Source organism: Trichomycterus rosablanca, chromosome 22 (assembly GCF_030014385.1).
Source record: "Trichomycterus rosablanca isolate fTriRos1 chromosome 22, fTriRos1.hap1, whole genome shotgun sequence".
Lineage (NCBI taxonomy): Eukaryota > Metazoa > Chordata > Actinopteri > Siluriformes > Trichomycteridae > Trichomycterus > Trichomycterus rosablanca.
Window position 1 is genome coordinate 7,810,442 of NC_086009.1, and position 19,700 is coordinate 7,830,141.

The 19,700-nt window shown below is 41.7% G+C and overlaps 1 protein-coding gene across 2 annotated transcripts; it reads right to left on the reverse strand.

Annotated features, from left to right (window-relative positions):
• Positions 1–471: 471 nt before the first annotated feature.
• cramp1 (cramped chromatin regulator homolog 1) lies at positions 472–19,458 on the reverse strand. 2 transcript variants are annotated; one of them, XM_063018975.1, is made up of 20 exons: positions 19,362–19,458; positions 17,154–17,527; positions 12,821–13,023; positions 11,823–11,976; positions 11,618–11,698; positions 11,481–11,529; positions 11,282–11,367; positions 10,203–10,326; positions 9,335–9,416; positions 8,124–8,942; positions 7,863–8,028; positions 6,799–6,965; positions 5,485–5,556; positions 5,271–5,352; positions 5,034–5,141; positions 4,737–4,933; positions 4,349–4,535; positions 3,711–3,875; positions 2,947–3,083; positions 472–1,873 (listed from the first exon to the last, which is right to left on the reverse strand). In XM_063018975.1, exons 2-20 carry the CDS (start codon positions 17,524–17,526, stop codon positions 1,760–1,762), a joined length of 3,366 nt encoding a protein of 1,121 aa, XP_062875045.1. In that variant the 5' UTR covers position 17,527; positions 19,362–19,458; the 3' UTR covers positions 472–1,759. The 2 variants fall into 2 exon arrangements, with proteins under 2 accessions (XP_062875045.1, XP_062875044.1); XM_063018974.1 differs by lacking the exon at positions 19,362–19,458 and adding an exon at positions 17,924–18,076.
• Between the last annotated feature and the right edge of the window lie 242 nt (positions 19,459–19,700).

Sequence of the window (19,700 nt, forward strand, 5' to 3'; positions counted from 1 at the left end):
AGGGTGTAGTCTGTTCCAACACATATTCAGACAGGATGTTTGGAAAAACAAAAAATAGAAAATTTGAGAAATCTAGAACATGTTTGTCTGCATTAATTTACTTCCACTGCTGTAACAGAACAGCTGTACGTTGTTAATCAATTACTTGTTCCCTGCCTGTTAAAGCCTTTTTATGTCTGAAATTGAAATATTTTCCTGTTTTGGTAGTCCAGACTATTTTGTTTATTTCACTTTTGACACTTTTCTTTTTTTCGGCTGTTCCTGTAGTTTTCGAGGTAACCACAGCAGATCTGACCCTTCCTGACACAACCCTCCTATTTTAATCCAAACTTAGGACTGGCAGGGTGCACTAACATGTGCAACACCCAATGGCTCAGCTGTTCCATTTACAGTTATTACTGTTCATTTATTCACTACACTTAAACTGCTAAAATAACAATAAAGACTGAAAAAATGCATTTTATTGGGTTTCAAATGTGGCTACACCAACAAAAAGAGAATCATTATCCTCACTTGAGAGAAATGAAATATAAATGAGTAAAACAATGTATGGGAATGTAAGAAACAAATCCTCAGCATTAAATACAAGCAGAAACGTTTAATGTAGACTTTTTCCTGTGTTCACAACTTTATTCTTTATAGTAGGATTGAAATTTGCATAGAAGGCCATTTCTAGGCCTAATAAAATTTCAAAATTATGACTTAGTATTTCAAAATAACAAGACCTTATATAGACGGAACACCAAGGAACTTCAGAACATGTTTGTGGGAAGTCTATATTTACATGGTGGCATAAAACCCCTTTTGTACAAATGCAGAAATCTTTAAAACAGCAGAAAGAAGCTTAAAAAAGGAAATAAAACACAGGCAACATGTAAATTAATAAATAATCCGAATAATTTACAGTATGATATAAAAGCAGTCAACACTGGAATCTGATCTGGTCTATTTACATGAGAAAAAAACATTCCTTCCATCACAGACAGAAGGGCCACAAAACAGGCATGACCATCCAACAATCCAATTATTGGCTTCAAATGCAAACATATACTTAGTGTTCAATATCAAACATCAAACCGACGATTATTTTATTATTTACTTGTCACAGGGAATCTCAGGTTTGGACTACAATTTTCACTTTAGTTGTTTTAGTGTTCGAGCACTTTCCAATGTGTTCTTATTAATCCCATAATAAATAGAAATCTTCCTCAATGTGTAACGATTAAAATCAAGTCAATCAGACTACGAAGCCAAAGTTAAAGACAGACTGCACATGGATGGACATGTATGGCTTTTTTCAGGATTCATAGAGGCGAATAAGAACAGATCTACAGGATCTATAAAGCATAGTCACAAAAACACCCCCAGCAAACTTGGCTCGCTCTCATTCACACAACGAACAGAACGAGACGGACATCAGAGTTAGCAAATAAATCTACAGGAGGCGAGGCTTGTTCCGATACGGCAGATCATAGTTATCTGTACGTACATGAGGTTGCGCTGTAAACAAACTGCTTATAAAAGTGTCCCGGGTGTAGCTGATGAGCCAGAAAATGAAGAGCAGGCACCAACCCATCAACACACACACACACACACACACACACAATCCTGATCACAGCAGAAATATTGCACTTCCAATAAGCTGAATCACTCTCACATACACACACTCTCCTTTAAATAGAAGAAACTGGAAATTTCCCCACATGGCTGTTCCACACATTGGGTTTTCGTGCTTTCCACATCCTTTTACACCACAGAATCACAGGGGAGGAAGGCTCGGCTCTGAGACAGACAGCTCATGGGCGAGGTCGTTGAAGCGGGCAATGTAGTCAACGCTGTTCTCACTCATCATGCAGGCCAGCTGATTATCCACCTATAGAAATCAGTATATATAATCAGACATTCTAATGACAAAGTACACTGGTGTGCACAGCATACAGTACAAAATTACAGTACCCCTTCCTAATTCCTCCTAGTTTTTCATTTTTTCACACTATGGTTTCAAATGTGCATGAAAATATAATGCAATGGGGGCGCTTGGGTGGCACAGCGGTGTAATGTAGTAGCACACCACTAAGTGTGGCCGGGTTTAAGCAAGGGAAGGTCGGATGAGGTCTCTTCCCACTGCGCTTTGTGATGTGCACCTGTGCGGGGTCACATGGGCCCTAGTGTGGCTCTCTGTACATGAAAAAGCTCTGTGTGGGAACCACATGCTGGTAGGTGATTGGTGAGCCGTTTTTTCTTGTTTAAATGGCCATTTGATTTCTTAAACAAGAAAATGTTATGTAACACATCTATTACCCATGTGAACACCCCACCCCACAATTTCCACTCTTTGATATGTACACAGGATCATGCTATTCTTTGTTTTATACCTACATTGGTCATGCTGGTGCCTCGGTCGGACAATAAAACTCATATTCAACCCTCCTCCCTCAGATACACCCATTGTGTTTGTTGAGTACATGGCCAGGCCATCCATTTCTGAATCTTGTGATAATATTATGCGAGGTGGAGGGTAAATTATTTAGTAATGCATTGCCTTGCAAACAAGTGGCACGCCTAGACCTGTCTTTTCTTATGAAATATATGAGCATCAAATGTTACATGTTTATTTATCTTTATTTATCCTAACCTTTCTGTAAGTTTGTACTTTATTCCACCTGGATAATTTAGAATGGGTTTAATGTAAATAAGGCAGAATTGGGGGGGGTGTCAGATTCAAATAATATGTAAAAGAGTTATTTTAATACTACTTTATTATTAGATGCACGTAAATTGATGTTTGTTTTGATGCTGGACAACAGTTCCAAGAATTAGACAAAAGTTTTTGAGGCAATCCTAGAACTGGGATATATTAGATTCACATGTACTGCTCGCATCGGTTTACATTACTATTCAAAATGTACACTTGAGACTACAATAATAACCATGGAAGACTCTTACCTCGACAACATCAGGCAGGCGAGCCTGAAATGAATCATGGGAGTTGCTGTCCAGTAGACTGGGGCCAAGTAAGGCTGTCCCACTAGAGGGTCCTACAGGGGCAGTCCTACGAGGTTTATCTGGTGACACCAGGCTTGCTGTTAAGATAGAGGGAGCAAAGGGGGAGGCCGAAAACGAATTAAGTTCAGGTTAGACAACATAGCCAGTATTCTAATTATACCCTTAAGGTAGGTTCACACTGATTACCTTTGATATCCCAATTCTCTAAACCATTGACAAAATGCAGACTGTCTATGAATGACTGCTGTACACTATATGGCCAAAATTATGTGGACACCTTACTACAAGCTGGATAAGCATCCCAATTTAAAACATTGGACTTGCCCCACCTCGCCCCACCCACAAAAAAATTGACGTCGGACAAGAAAGCCTGAATCGCGACTGACATTCCAATTCACCCCAGGAGTTCCTCCACACCGAACCCAACAAACCATGTCATTACTGAACTAGTTGGAACAAGAAGGGGCATTTATATTATGTAATTAATTTTAGTCATGTTAGCAATTGGAGTTGCTAAAAACCCCTGAAATAAATAAATATAAGAAGTCCACATACTTTTGGACATATAGCGTTTGTATAAACAGCTTGGGTATATGTCCCAAACTGTATTACATACAAGTCTGTCTAAATCTGTGATTGTGTTATGCTGTTTTATACTAGTGGTCACAATTCCTAGCGTCAAGAACTGCTTGAGCGAGACTTACAGAGTAAGCAACCCAGAGTGGAGTCACTAGATTCATTGGGGTACCACTGGGGATCATGAGCAGGAGATGGCATCCAGCTGTGGGCGGGGCTGTCACCGAGAGAGGGGATGAGCTTAGATCGGTCACTCCCATTGAGCCTGGGAGGAGAAAGTCCTGGTCCATCACCTATAAAAGAACGATGAAAAATAAAGAGTTGAACACCAGCTGGGAAATGATTTTATAAAAGCCATTTTAAATGTGATGCCTGCAACAAACTCAAAAATGCTTATGTGTGAAGGTATCACTGACACAGAGGTTTATATTAGGATTTTAAAGAGACACATGCTGCTATCAAGGCATTGTCTCTTCCTGGGAAGTCCATGGTTATTTCAGCAAGGCAATGTCAGGCATGTGTGGCTATTATTTATATTTACAAAACACAACTAAGCCTGTCAGTAAAAAAAAAAGGAATCTTTTATTCATTTTCTTAAACCTAAAAAAATGTCCTAACTTTTCCAAAAATAGTTTGTAGCTTATTACTGTGGACAGACTGAAGTAACACTTTCAAAAATGTAATTCAAATATGTACGTTTACAGCAGGGAGAGTGTGGCATAGTAATATTTTGGCTAAAAAAACATGATTGACAACACACGCTTACCATATTGTCCAGAACTGATGGCGAGCTCAATGATGGAGTCGCTAATGTGCGTGTGAGGCTCCCCAGGAGGCAGGGATTCATCTGGGGGGCCAGGGAGAGAAATGTCCAATAGAGAAGCAACACTTGGAGGTGCCAATAGGGAGTCTTCCGCCTCTGGAGATGGAGAAGGAACACCGTTCTGCAAGCACTAATACAGCAGCAGGAAAGAGAGAAAGAAAAACAAGATCAACACAATGCCACTATATTATAAGAATGTATATTTAAAATATATATATTTATTTGAAGTACACTGACAAGTGTATGCTGGTAGGTATTAACAATTTTGCTACATTTTCAAAAGACAGGAACAATTGGTGATGAATAGAAAAAAAAATGGTATTATACATACCTCAGGCTCCTGCTGCTCAGGGTGGGGCTCAGGCTCAGGCTCAGGTTCAGGTTCAGGTTCAGGTTCAGGCTCAGCAGGGGTTGGTGATGTGGCAGCCTCAGGTCCCAGGAGGTTGGTCTCTAGAGCAGAAGGTTCCATCTCTCGACAAGGGCTGCCTGGTATAATGCCTGCTGACTTTGCTGCTAGGCCAATTGCACCTATAGTACAACAACAGAAAACGTCACTAAAGCAAAGAAGGTAAAAGCAGATTGAAAAGCTGTCTATTCAAACTAAGAAGACTTGTAAAGCTAATCTTACTGGACAGCTGAGTAGAGGAAGTGGGGTTCGTCGTAGTGGATGTGGCTTTAGGGGGAAGGCCTCGGGAGGACGGGAGTCGGCTTTGGATGGGTCGAAAAGAACCAGTGCCTACAAATAAAAATAAATAGAAAAACATTTCATTTTGGTTGAATCAGGGCCAATTAGAGTCAGTCAAGAAATCTCACTACAGTACTCATGTTTAAATAGAAGGCCGATACTTAAAGCTGTGTATGTTACCAGTAGCAGAAGAGTTGGAGAAAATTGAGAAGGAACACACATGTTGGGAGGAATCTCCTGTTGTTCGGGGTAACAATGTTCTCTGCAAGAAAAGCAATGTTAAATGTATACGTAAATGTCTGGGCACCCCTGGCCATTGAAATACAACCTCTGCGATGAGAATCAAAATTACAAATTATATAAAATACGTAGTTATTTATATAGACTGTCTTACTTGTATGACTAGTGGTTTCCTCAGAGGACGACCCCTTCCAATTTTCCTTGGCCTGGGAAGGAAAATATCCGGCTGTGGATAGAAACATCAGTGTTAATGTTAGTACAGTAGTACACGGCCAAGTGTCAAAGCTGAAACCCTGGCAATTTTTCGCTGCTGGAATTGTATTTCAGCTCAACATAAGGTAGAAATCATCCTGCAAGTGATCATTTTAAACTTTAAACATAGTGTGGCATGTGTTGAGCCAGCACATTAATCACAACATTGTAATTAATAATAATAAAAGCATAGTAACAAATACAAGCGTTGCACATTGTCTACTCTGACTGTGCCCAAGTTCTTGATCTCAGATACTTAGCCATGACATCTGCTATTACTCGGTCACGTTCTCGCTTCGGCATTGTAGGTACTGCAGTATTTTAATATTTGTTTTAAATAAAGTCTAAAAACAATCCTGTTATGGCTTATTTGGATTTAAATATATACAGCACAAAATTGCAGACACAGACACTTTTATCTGAAGCAGCTTACAATTTGAATAAATACAGTACAATCTAAGCAACTGAGGGTCGAGCGGCCTGCTTAAGAGCCCAGAAGTCAAGTCTTGACCCAGCAACCTTGTGATCACTAGCCCTGTCCCTTGATAACTAAGCTACCACTGTCCCACATCTAGGACCCTTACCGTTAAGATCTGTTGGCTTATTTAGATCAAATAACCACATGCTGTATGCGATCTCAAATCAGTATTGCTAGCCACAAAGCCAACTTTATTATGATTTAAGAGGCAGTTTAAATAAAATTATAAACCAATTATATGTCAGGTTTTAATATAATCAGTATAAAAATGTAAATAACATGTTTACATCTGGAAGTGAGATCTCTTGCTTCATTTTCATAATGTAACCAGCAAGGAAATCATAAACACGTGCTGTACACAAGTCAGTAGTGCTTGTCAACGAAGACACAGTGGATCAATTCTTGAGTCTCAGCGGTCTGAACGAGGGAAGGGCAGGTAAGAAAATTGCTGCTCCATGAGAGGGAGAAATATAATGCACTAACCTATGGCTGTTCTCAACCAGCAAGAGTGTTGCACAACTGGCAGAGGTGCTTAGTTTTGGAAATTGTGGTCCCTTCCCCCTGCTTGAGACCCATTTTAGATCCCAACTGTGCCACGATCAGCTGATAAAGCTATAGCTAACTGTTCAGGACATTTCCCCCCATCCTTAAATTTACTTCAATACTATCCCAATAAGTCTATTAATCTGTTGCTACCTCATTATTCCTTTCAGAGGGCAACATTAGGAGGAAACTTACGCTGATGGAGTCTAGCTGCTGGCGCAAGGCCAACTCGGCCTCCTTGTTAGGAGAGAACATCCGTAAGTGTCGGGAGCTGTTAGGGGGTAAGGTTGTTGGAACAGCAAACACGCCACCATCACAATCACTGCTAGTTACCAACAGAGAACGAGGTAGATTCCGCCCACCTGTGGACGAACAACAAATTTAACCATGTAATAGGCACTGAAATACTATGAGGTAAATGTACATAAGATAAAAGATGCTGTGGCAATATGAACCTGCAACAAGTCTGATATGAATGCCTCAGTTATCAAAGTTGTATATAGTTAATCAAGCAAATGCCGGCAAAGTGAGAAACCAAGCGGCTTTCAGCCAGTTCTCCCAGATTGTCCAGCTCCTAATGAAATGCAAACTGCCATGCTAGGCTAGCGCACTGGGTGTATGACAATGTGTGCTCACTACTACCGGTAATTCTTTAGCACGTCCTCAAAGCCTGTGCATTCATCTATGCTTGGAGTTGCCAGATCTACAGGACAAATCCGCTTGACAAGCAATACACTGAACAAACAATGTTAAAACTATCATAAACCATATTTATTTATTTAATTAAATATGATTTTAACATCATGTTTTACACACTTTGGTTACATTTGTGACAGGACAGGTAGTCACTGGCTACATAAGATTCATCTGTTCAAGCAGTCATGGACAATTTTGTATCTCCAATTCACCTTACTTGCATGTCTTTGGACTGTGGGAGGAAACCAGAGACACGGGGAGAACATGCAAACTCCACACAGAAAGGAGCCAGACTGCTCCACCTGGGAATCAAACCCAGGACCTTCTTGCTGTGACGGGACAGTGCTACCCACCGAGCCACTGTGCCACCCATAATAAACGATAAAAATATATAATTAGGAATAAAATTTAGAGGGATCTGAGTAAGAACAGGCAACCCTGATTGGCTTGCAGTAATTACTGAAGTACATAAGTAATGCATTACGAACCCCTAAAACTTAATCCAGATGACTGAAAATCAAACACACAACCCTGTGTAACACATTCATGTTACGTACACATACCTGTGCTGGCTGCGTTAGACAGGAATTTGGAGCGTACTGTGTGCTGCTGTCGGCCACAGCTGGGACTGCGAGCCCCCGCGGTCTGAATTTTGCCTGGTGGTGTCAGAGACTGCTCTTCTTGACCCGGCTTCAGCGGAGACGTCCCTACTGAACACACATCTGAAGCCTGGAGACAGACACAGCCCAAAATAAGAAATTCTTGCATTTATTTTACATTTACAAGCAGTAAGTTTGGTTTCAAAACTATCCACAGTGACTTACAGGTTTGGGGTTGACCTCTGAAGTAACCAGCCTGAGGAGGCTGCGAAGCACACTCCGAGTGGTGTTTGGAGCTGGAGGACGGGACTTGGGCTGCCACTCGTATTCCAGCTGCAATTTTCCAGGCTTGCCCATCATGAGGTAGAGTTCTGCCAGCGTCACATTCTCCGAGGCCTGGGCGCTCCAACCCTCTTCGCGTATTTGCTGAGGGGAGCGGCCGGTCGCGGCTGACTCTTCGACGCAGCCGGTCGGCTCGGCAGGAGGTGAAGACCCATCTGGAACCTCTGTGCTTTGGTCTACCTGGATGGGATCTCCTTGATTTCCAGTCTCTTTACTCTCACCACTAGTGCATGTCTGAGACGAAGTTGTGCCAGATGGGTCTGCGGTTTCATTCCCGCTGCTGTCTGGTCCTAAGCATGGAGGCGAATTCGCTGAAGCAAGAGTGACGAAAGGAGTGCCGTTCTGGGCTGGGTTTAAAGTGCTCTCTGCCCCAGAAGCATAGCTGCTGTTTTCTGAACTTTCAGGTACCTGTCCATCAGCTCTTTTTACATCTCCACCCCCCGAGACACCCTTGCCTGGTTTTCCCGCTCCGCGAACAGGCTGGATTCCTAGGATCTGGGCTGCTGGCAGGTCTCTCACACCTGGCCGTGGACGTCCACTCTCTTGCCAGTGGACAGTGCAGGAGGCTTTCGAGTGTACAACACGTGCCACGCCAGGCAATGTGATGACTGTACTGTTCTCTGCTGGGTATAGGACCAGGTCTTCAGATTCACCAGGTGGGACCACACCCTCTAGAGCTTCTCGCTCTGCCAGGCTCTTAAGCTACACACATTAGGATTAAGGGCTGACAACCATGAGAGCAAATATGGACATAATATGTGATGTAATGACGCAACTGGGCGATTGACTGGGATTGACATCTGAATGCCCTTGACCTACCATTCATCAAACAGCATGCTTCTGTAAAAAAAAAAATCATATATATATATGGTATGTACTATGCACAGCTAAAGCAATGTCAACAAGGTCCAGAAACAGCACTAACTTGCATTTACTGTGCACAGTAAAGTCATATCTTAAAAATTTGGCTTTCTTGGGAATTAAAGTTCATCGACGTTCCTGTTTTGCTTGATTTGTGTTTAATCTAGAACATTAACAGATGACATTGCCTAGCAGCAGAGATGTACAGCGAGTGTCAGTGTGGAAAAGGATACAATTCGTTGGTCCTGAGCCGCCCATTTTAGTTTCAGGAATTCGATAAGGCTGGACACCTTCCTGTGCAACTCAACGACCATCCTAAAAACAACATTCTAGATATCAAAATACAACAGGAAAAGATCATCCACAAAACACAGACGCTTACAGGAATAGGAATATATTTAGCTGAAAAAAGCAAACAAAAGAGATACAGAATAAACAAACCAACATTTTTGAAAAGATGAAAACCTTCCTTGTATGATGCTAAATTGTTGCAGTAAATAATCCTGAAAATAAGTAAATGTATACAATTTCTAAACAAATCAGCCCTACTACTACAAGTTGATGGTAATTTGACCGCTGCACATCTCCAGACACTTGGCGATACATACATAATCAGGACTTATGTTTGTTTGTTTAATTCTTATCGCCATGTTAGCTACTATGGCTATTATCATGGCTGGATAGTACTGTAGATTCAGTCTTTAAAAGTCAAAGTAGGGGGTCGATTTGCCTGGTTTTTTTTTTACTTGTGTGAATAGTGGTTAGAAGGTTTGTGTGTCTATAAGGGAGTTTAATCGTTTTGTCATAACTTACGTGATGTTTTTAAGAGCTAGTGGAATTTAAGCTGTTTTTTTTGGGGGGGGGGGGGGGGGGGGGGGGGGGTTGTTACTGAGGTGTAAAGATTTTCTTGTAGTTGTCTATATGGTAGAATGTTCTGATGGTGTTCATTTTTTGGCATGAATAGGGCATGTGTTTGATGGAAGTTCTTGATTCACAGAGGGGGCAAGTGGGGGCCTGGTCCAGGACTTATGTAAAAGACAAGACTGTAAAAATGTGTTTTAGGCATGGTCTACACAACCGTGTGAGGTAGATTAAACTCACCTGAGACGAGGATTATGAGCCAGACTCTGAACCCGAGTCCAAGAGTGGTTACTCCGTGGCTGCAGCTCCACCGCGACCTTCAGTGGCAACCGAACTGGCTTCTGGTCCTCCTCATCACTTACTCCTGAAAACAGTTAATTGAAATGAGCTTTTACTAACCTATTTATACAAGTCAGAGTGGCTCTGGATCTTGATGTTTATTTAGTCACACCCAGGGGGGATTTATAGCAGCCAATTCACCATATAAATAGCTCGGTAGCATGAAAGGAAAGTAGAAAGCAAACTAAAACAACAGCATTGGCTCTTGGGTTTCACAGTTGTTTAACATACTAGCCCACAACCGATGGGATCTTAAGCTCTCGAGGTCGAATCCCAGCTGTGCTATCAACCAGCTAGGGGCCTACACAGACAGACAATTGGCTTTGTTTGTTTATTAGGATTTTAACGTCATGTTTTTACACTTTGGTTACATTCATGACAGGAACGGTAGTTACTCATTACACAAGGTTCATCAGTTCACAAGTTTATATTAAGCACAGTCTTGGACAATTTAGTATCTTCAATTCACCTCACTTGCATGTCTTTGGACTGTGGGAGGAAACCGGAGCACCCGGAGTAAACCCACGCAGACATGGGGAGAACATGCAAACTCCACACAGAAAGGACCCGGAACCGCCCCACCTGGGGTTCGAACCCAGGACCTTCTTGCTGTGAGGCGACAGTGCTACCCACTAAGCCACCGTGCCGCCCTAATTGGCTTTGTATCTGTGGAAAAAGACAATGGTCAAACAGGGTTCCTTGACGCTGCTGTAATTCCAACCTGTGCTGGCCGGTGAAGGTGCATTGGGGTAGCTGATCATGGATGGCAATAAGTGTCTCTTCTAAGGAAAATGAATAAATAAATAAAAAAAAATCCTCACAGCCAGTAACCGGTGAAAAACCCCCTCGATGGACTGACACCCTCTTCGGGGTCTGTGATTCTGGGGAAACCACATTTATGACCCTGACCAGGATAACTTGCCTCTCACAAATTCACACACCCTCACTTAATCTCTCTCACACACACATACTGTACACACCATCTGGGTCACACAGCTTCTTCAGTGCACGGCACATTGGTGCTTTAATCCTCAAGTTCCTGCCTTTAGACCGAACCGTGGTAGCTCTGAAACCACACATACACACACAGAGTTACATAATCATCTAGAAAAACAACTACACAATCCCTTCCCTATTTTTTCCCAATGCAAATAATGTTGGTTTTATACACAAACATACCCTTGAAGAATCAGCTCATTCAGTTTGGCCACGTTCTTGTCATCCATCACTAAGAGGAATAAGAAACAGAACAGTTACTCCTGCCTATTGATTAGCAACCATTAAAAAAAGTCCTACTGATAAGAGCTACTACTTACATCCTCCAACCTTCTTTCTGAGCTCAGCGTAGCAAATGAGGCCGTAGAGCTCCTGCGAGGATTTCTTCAGTGCTCGGGAATCTTTGCATTAGAGTGCACAATACATTTCATAACTGGTATATTTTAGGCAATTTTGTATTAAGAACATGTCTATCAAAACACATGGATCACAGCTGCCATACAACAGTGTGCGTGTGTGACTCACCGTTATTAAAATCAATGTGCTTGGATATCTTGTGCCAGGTCCTGTAGTAGAAGTGTCGAACCTGCTCCTTGTTCTTCACCATGCTGGCAGGTTTGCCTTTCTTCTTATACTTCAGAGCGATGTTGTTCTGTATGGCCTCGAAGTCCTTCCCGTGCTGAAAGTGCAACAAAAAGCAGGATACAGAAATTAGATGACTGACAAATGCAAAGCCTAAAACAGTTTTCCTATTCATTTCTTGCTGCACTCGCCACCTTCCTCGCATTCAAGACACCCACACTGGAGAGGAGCCTCAGCCACTGCTTTTTCCACTCTATTTTAGTTTTTGTTATTTAATATACTTACAGTGCATATATCTACTTCACATTTACATAGCACGCCCTTTGTGCAACACTATGGTGCAATTCTGACCTAGGTCCTAGGTCCTTGCCTGACTGGCAATTCTGTGCCGAGGTCCTTCCTGATAGACTGGTTGATTGTTTTGTTTAAACATCCAGATTTTTTTTCTTGACTGATAAGAACAACTTGTTCTCCGATATGTCAATCACTCCATTTATGTTTCTTTCTTGTGAACAGGTAATACCCCAATACTGAAGGTTTGAAGGGAAGCAGCCCTATACCATGATGCTTCCGCCTCCATACTTCTTGAACATACTTGGTCTACTATGGGAAGAATGAGGTGAAATTTATTGCATGACTGTTGTTACTGCTTTTTTAGGTAATCCTGCAACTGTACAGGTAACTGCTGGCCTTTCTCTTAGTCTTCTCATTAGTATGAGAGCACACTGTGAATTCTGTCTGGTGATTCTCAATACAGAGGTACTGACACAGCTGTTTAAGGTTTGTTTTGGCCTTCAAGTGTTCTTTAATTATTTGTATAATCATCATATTTCCTATTTTTTAAATCTGCCTTAAAATAGGTACTGTTTTCCTCTGCATACAAAGAAACGTAAAGATTAATCTGTATTATCATTAATCATCCAGGGAAAGAAACACAATACCTCATACAGTCCTTCAAAGAAAGAGTTTTTATCCTCGGTGCTCCAGGACTCCCACTGTCTCCGTGCTCGCTTCTGGTTCCCTCCCTCGTCTTTCTCCACAGGTCCCTGGCTCCTAGGGGTCGCGCGGGAGCTGCCTCCAGGTGTAGAGCCTCCTCCTGCGCTGACGTGGCCCGATGAAGACACAGCCGGGACCACATCGCTTCCTGGGGCACAAAAAGGAAGGTTAGAAACAAACTAAAATGAGAAAATAAAAAAGAGCCTCGTCGTGTGGATCCACTAAATTGTCAGGGTCGACACTTATCTAGTCGTGGAAATCCTTAACGTTTCCTAATTATCGCAACAGGATAACAACCTTCGCCTTCCTTCCTTCGCCAACTTGTACCTAATGTATTACAGCATACAAAAATGACAAAAAGGGCTGCTCAGGTGGCGCAGCGGTAAAAAGAAACGGGCTGCAACCAGGGCTGGATTCTGAGAAGCGTGGTATCGAATCCAGCCTTGCTTTACCGGTTCGAAGCTGAGTGGCTATATGAGCAACGATTGGCCGGTTGCTCATGTGGGGGGTGGGACAAAGAACCGGATGTGGGTCTCTCTCTGTCAGAATGCGATTGCGTTCTCTGCCGGCTGATTGGAGGCGCTTACACAGAGATGGGAGAGGGTGCCCTTAGGGTGTGTCTCTCCGCATGCAACGCTAGGTGGCGCCAAACTCGTCAATGTGTGGGTGGCAAAGATGCATGTGGCTGCTGCTCGTGTTTCGGAGGGGATACGGGTTAGCTTCAATCACCTCCGTCAGGGCAGGGTTCGGCATAGACAGAGAGGAAGCACGATGCTAATTGAACAATTGGATGCGCTAAAAAAAGGGGAGAAAAAGGGGTAAAAATTATAATAAAAAATAAAAATAAAAAAAATTAAATAAATACTATTACTTTATTCAGACCGACAAGCTAAACAAAATCAGGGTCAACCAGGGAGCTTACGTGCTCCAAATATGAGTCGATATCTGATTCTAAGATGCTTTAAGGTACCTATAAATGTTTTAATGTTTTAAGAGGTATCTCCAAGAACATACAGACAAAAGTAAAAATGTACCTGTCCATCAGGATTATATTTAATTGTATTTATACTGGAAGTCCAAACCGAACTCTGGGTTGCACAGTTCTCATTTGAAAAATAGACGACGAACAAGAAAATTATAAATACGGACTTTTTCTGTGGCATATGAACGAAAGTGGATGTTGGCAGATTATCCACACGCCTCAGGAAGCGTGAGTGAGGAGTCATTCGGAGGTGTTCCAGACCTGCTGCTCACTAATCCAATCCAAAAACAACATGCTTGAAAAAAGAAGCCAAAAACGCTGCCCCCAGCATAGACCAGAAAAACCCAAATCTTTATTCACATTTACTTTGTTATACAGTGAAAATCCTGACGCGAAGTCCAAACCCATTTAACAGGAATTGTGTTTGAAGCCTGGCGCGCAGCGTCCGAATAACAAACAAAGAAATGAAGGGATTTACAGCCAGGGATCGTGGTCGGGCACTAGAACTGCACAGCACACATGATACATTCTTTTCTTATCAGGCTTGCTTCATGACAGGTCGTCGTTTATCTCACCTGCATGCACGTTTTGTGCTAATGATTATGGACGGCAAATCAAATGGCAACCACAATGGGAAACCACATGGCTTGTCTACATTATCCATAAACAACACAGTGAGTTAAAGAAGACCTGCCTTTTTTTATTACAGAAAGGGCCATGTAGCACCAGAGCTTTAACAAAAGCATTGAGCTCTGCTGAGATTTAAACTCTCCGCTGTAGTGTGCTAGCTCCAGCGCCCAGTGTTATGATTTCTTAAATGCATTTACTCGCTGCATTGGAGCCATTCGTGGAAAATGTAAAAACAACCTCTAAAATTGTATGCACAGTATAAAAAAGTGAGGTCTAAATCAATATTTTTCTCCTGGTTAGGAAGTTTGGACAGAGCTGACTCTCAAGGTGTTAACCTTGTTCTTGAGACTATGTTTTCAGCAATTGTACTAACAATCAGTAGTAAGTTTTATATCTCAGTACCAACTCTTTTACAGCTGGCTGAATCTTTACTATTCGCCAACTACCAGATGTTCAAGGAATTTGCATGCGTCAGCACAAACATCTAATTAAATAATAGAAAATGAAACACTGTATATAAACATAGAATAAGCAATACAGCACAAAGTGTGCAATGAAGATGTACAGTACACTGACAGACAAGTACAACAAAAAAGAATGTGCAACAGAGTTTATTTACAAGCAGATAAGGTGCATATGTGCATTGACTGCATGTGATGTGCAGCATGTGTGTTAAAATCCATGTGCATTCTGTTAAAGTGGAGGGATATGGGAATAGTCCTTGTTTAGTATGGTAATGTCCCGGGGAAAGAACCCTGTTGAGGTGGTGGTATTACTGCCCCCAAGACCTGCACATGTTATAGATGTAACCAACAACTACTGTAGTTGACTATCCATGGTAAATTACTTCATAAGCCTTATTTTGGGCTTAAGTTTTTCGGCTGTTTTTTTTTTCTAGTTGGAAGTTGAAAATGTACAGTTCCAACGATTAGAGTTGAATGTAGCATAACTGACTCAAGTTATGTAAAAAGTCCAACCTGAAACTGTTTTAGATGGTTTATGACACACCTGTTTTCATAGAATTTTGTTTCATCATATTTGCCTGATGTTTACACCTTACTAGTAACAGTGGGAACAATATTTATTTATTTATTAGGATTTGAACGTCATGTTTAACACACTTCGGTTACATTCATGACAGAACCAGTAGCCACTCGTAACACAAGATTCATCCGTTCACAAGTTTAATCATGGACAATTTTGTATCTCCAATTCACCTCACTTGTACCACGCAGAACATGCAAACTCCACAAAGAACGGACCCAGACCGCCACACCAGGGGATCGAACCCAGGACTTTCTTGCTGTGAGGCGACGGTGCTATCCACTTTCATGGAACTGTTTCAGCAATTGTGTTTCATCATACACTGCCTGGCCAAAAAAAAGGTCACCACTTGGATTTAACTAAGCAAACAGGTAAGAGCCTCCCATTGGATAATTACTGCATGGGTGATTATGTTTCAGCTGGCAACAAGTTATTTAACCCTAACTGATGCAGTGAGTAGCTTCTCATTTGTTAAACAACCATGTCGAAAGACACATCCTGTGGTCGTGGAAAAGATGTTAATCTGTTTCAGAAGGGTCAAATTATTGGCATGCATCAAGCAGAGAAAACATCTAAGGAGAAGCTGAAAATACTAAAATCGGGTTAACAACTGTCCAATGCATTATTAAAAAGTGGAAGGACGGTGGGGAAACATCATCTTCGAGGAAGGAATGTGGTCGGAATAAAATCCTGAATGATCATAATCGGCGATCGCTTAAACGTTTGGTGAAATCAAATGGTAGAAAAACTCCAGTACAACTCAGGGATGTTTAATAGTGAAAGTAAGAGCATTTCCACACACAGTGTGAAAGGAACTCAAGGGATTGGGACTAAACAGCTGTGTAGCCTTAAGAAAACCACTTGTCAGTGAGGCTAACCGGCAAAAACGGCTTCAATTTGCTAGGGAGCATAAAGATTAAACTCTGGAGCAATGGAAGAAGGTCATGTGGTCTGATGAGTCCAGATTTACCCTGTTCCAGAGTGATGGGCGCATCAGGGTAAGAAGAGAGGCGGCTGAAGCGATGCACCCATCATGCCTAGTGCCTACCGTACAAGCCTGTGGGGGGCAGTGCCATGATCTGGGGTTGCTGCAGTCGGTCGGGTCTAGGTTCAGCAACGTTACCTGCCCTGAATATACTGAACGAGCAGGTTATTCCATCAATGGATTTTTTTCTTCCCTGATGGCACGGGCATATTCCAAGATGACAATGCCAGGATTCATCGGGCTCAGATTGTGAACGAGTGGTTCAGGGAGCACAGTCCAGACCTGAACCCCATCGAGAATCTTTGGGATGTGCTGGAGAAGACTTTGCGCAGTGGTCCGAATCTCCCATCATCGATACAAGATCTTGGGGGGAAAATTAATGCGAATGCGTGCCGTAATCAAAGCTAAAGGCGGTCCAACCAAATATTAGAGTGTGTGACCTTTTTTTGGCCAGGCAGTGTATTTGCCAGATGTTTACATCTTAGTTGTAACAGTGGGACCAATAAATATTGCTCAGTGGACATACAGGAGGATGATGCCAGTTAAAACTAGATTCTAGTTCTAATGTGCAGGTCATTTGGTCAAATTCTGACAATGTGACGCAGTTAAGTTCTGAACCTGAATGTGCTGTACTGACCTTTAATTTTGGTGCTGCTTTGTCCGTTAAGTGTGGGTCCTGTGCAGTCTCTGCGGAGACGCTTGCTCGGTGGTCGGACGCTGGAGCGGAGAAAGTGATGCTGGTCGGTAGCAGAAGGAGGAGAGCTTAGTGCACCGGGGTTCGGTGATGTAGAGAGCGGGTTCGGTGATGTAGAGAGCGGGTTCGGTGATGTAGAGACCGGGTTCGGTGATGTAGAGGCGTCTGGACTCAGCGCTTCATCTGCGTCCCTCTTTGTGCTCGGCTGTTCGCTCTGTAGCTGCTCGGTGCTCTCGTCGTCCTCGCAAGCCTCCAGCGTTCCGCTCGCTTTGTTCTCCTGTTCGAGCCCCGAACCGGCCCCATGGCCCACTGTCATCCTGATAAAACACAGAAATCCGAATAAACAACAGTTTTAGACATTTATGTTGAAATAAAAACACAGAAACGAAGTTAGAAAAGACGACGTTGTGGCTGCTCAACTCAACATGGCCGCCGCTGTTTGTTTCAAATCCTCTCACACCGTCCCGACAAACCTCCGTCTAAAAACAGCTATATGTACACTTATAATTTCAACAAACCATCACATTTTGTTCTAATAGAATCCTTTTATGTTCTTATATTAGTTAAATTCAGTTGTAAATTGTGCTTTGGTTAATCCGACGTGCAGAAAGAAATACACTTTAGCGCCCTGAACAACCACACAGAGACGACGACGGAAAATCTTTCGCGCATTCGACCTCTACTTAAAGTGCATGTTTTTCAAGCATCTTTACCCATGTTCCAGCTCTTCACCAACAGACGAGACCTTCCTTCTCTTCACCATGAGTCCAAAGATTTTGGAGACCAGTTTCGAACCGATTTGAACATATTTTAAAGCCAGAGAAGCGGTTCAACTAGATTCGTTCTGTCCTCACCGCTACTGCTACAGCTGCTGCCTGGACTGAACCCTCAGCTCCTCAACTCAACTGTTTCAATTGCCTTGTAGTAAACTAACATCAACTTCAATACACGCACAAACTCTAAACTACAAACATTTTACTGCGGTAATTCACAATGTGCACCTTTATACACGTTTAAACCAGGCAAACGGATCATAGCGGGGTGTGCGTGCTGAATTTCAGCGAGGTTTGTGCTTGTATAAGAGCAACACAAATCCGTTCAGCACGTCCTCGATGAATGGACTTTGTTGTTGTACTACGTCATCATCATTTTAACAACTGTTTTACAATCTAAATCATCCTTACAGTCTTAAAGCATTAACTATTACCTATTAAAACCTGAGTGAACATTTAGTAATGGTGTCGATCAATACAGTGAATATGTTAAACCAATATCAGCCTATTCAGCAAGGCAAGTTTGACCCGCATATTGTCATTTTCTCCATTTATTATATATGCGTTAATAATTAATGCAATAAATTGCAATCGATTTAATGCTCTGATCTGATACAAATATTCGTTGTTTTTTTACAGTGTAAAGAGATTTGACAGATTGTATATTGTGCTAATTAAGGTGGTGCCATTCTGTGCAACATAAGTTGTCCTTAAAACATACAATGCACATACGATCAAGAGAAAAGTACAAATAAAATACAGTACTTTTTGTATTTTTCACTGGATGTGATTTGTCTTATTTATAATAAAGTTTTACATAGTAATTTTACAGTTGTGCCGTTATACAAGAGTAACATTCAAACCAAACAGCACGATTAAGCTTTATGATCTCATACTGTATATTATTTACAGGGCTGTAAAGCAGCCTGGTAAATATAAATTAAATATATATAAAATCACCCATTAAAAAGTAGCAAGATCAGGCACTGTCTGGGTTACCTGGCCATATAAATAACAAACACGAAAGCAGCATAAACCTCCATAAAACCAGTGATCAAGTGTAACCACCTAATTAATGTCATTTTTTCTTCAGCCATGTCATCCAGCATACCAAAGCATGTTTTCCTAATTTACCCGATCAACAATGAGATAAAATATCAAATAGTTTTATTAAAATATAATACATACAACAAGTGCAACCGTACTAAGCTAACCAAGTTTCAATCAGAACAGCTCAGTCTGCTAACAAGCTAACATGTTACACAGCTAACCTCACACCATCTACACATGAAACTAGTAGAGTAGATATATAATAATATAATGACACTGGGATCAAAAGTAACGCGTAAAAGTACTATTTTCTATATGAAGTTGTTACCTTGCCTGTTGGATTTCAGATCAGTATCAATGAGGTCTATCCACATAAACGAAAATCCAGCACAGAGAGCCTAGCTTCACTAATGACAGCACCCTGCTTCCTTGTTTCTCCTCGCTGTAACAAGTCACGCCCACTCCCGCTCAAAAACAAAACCATTGATTGGATAAGCTCTGGTCACGTGTTTTTGCAAGTGACGTGTGACTGTTTGTTTGTGATTGGTCCAATACTGAAGTTTTTTACTTCAAATTTTTACTCCAATACTGACGTTTTTTTTTTACTTCAAATTTTTACTCCAATACTGACGTTTTTTTTTTTTACTTCAAATTTTTATTCCGATAC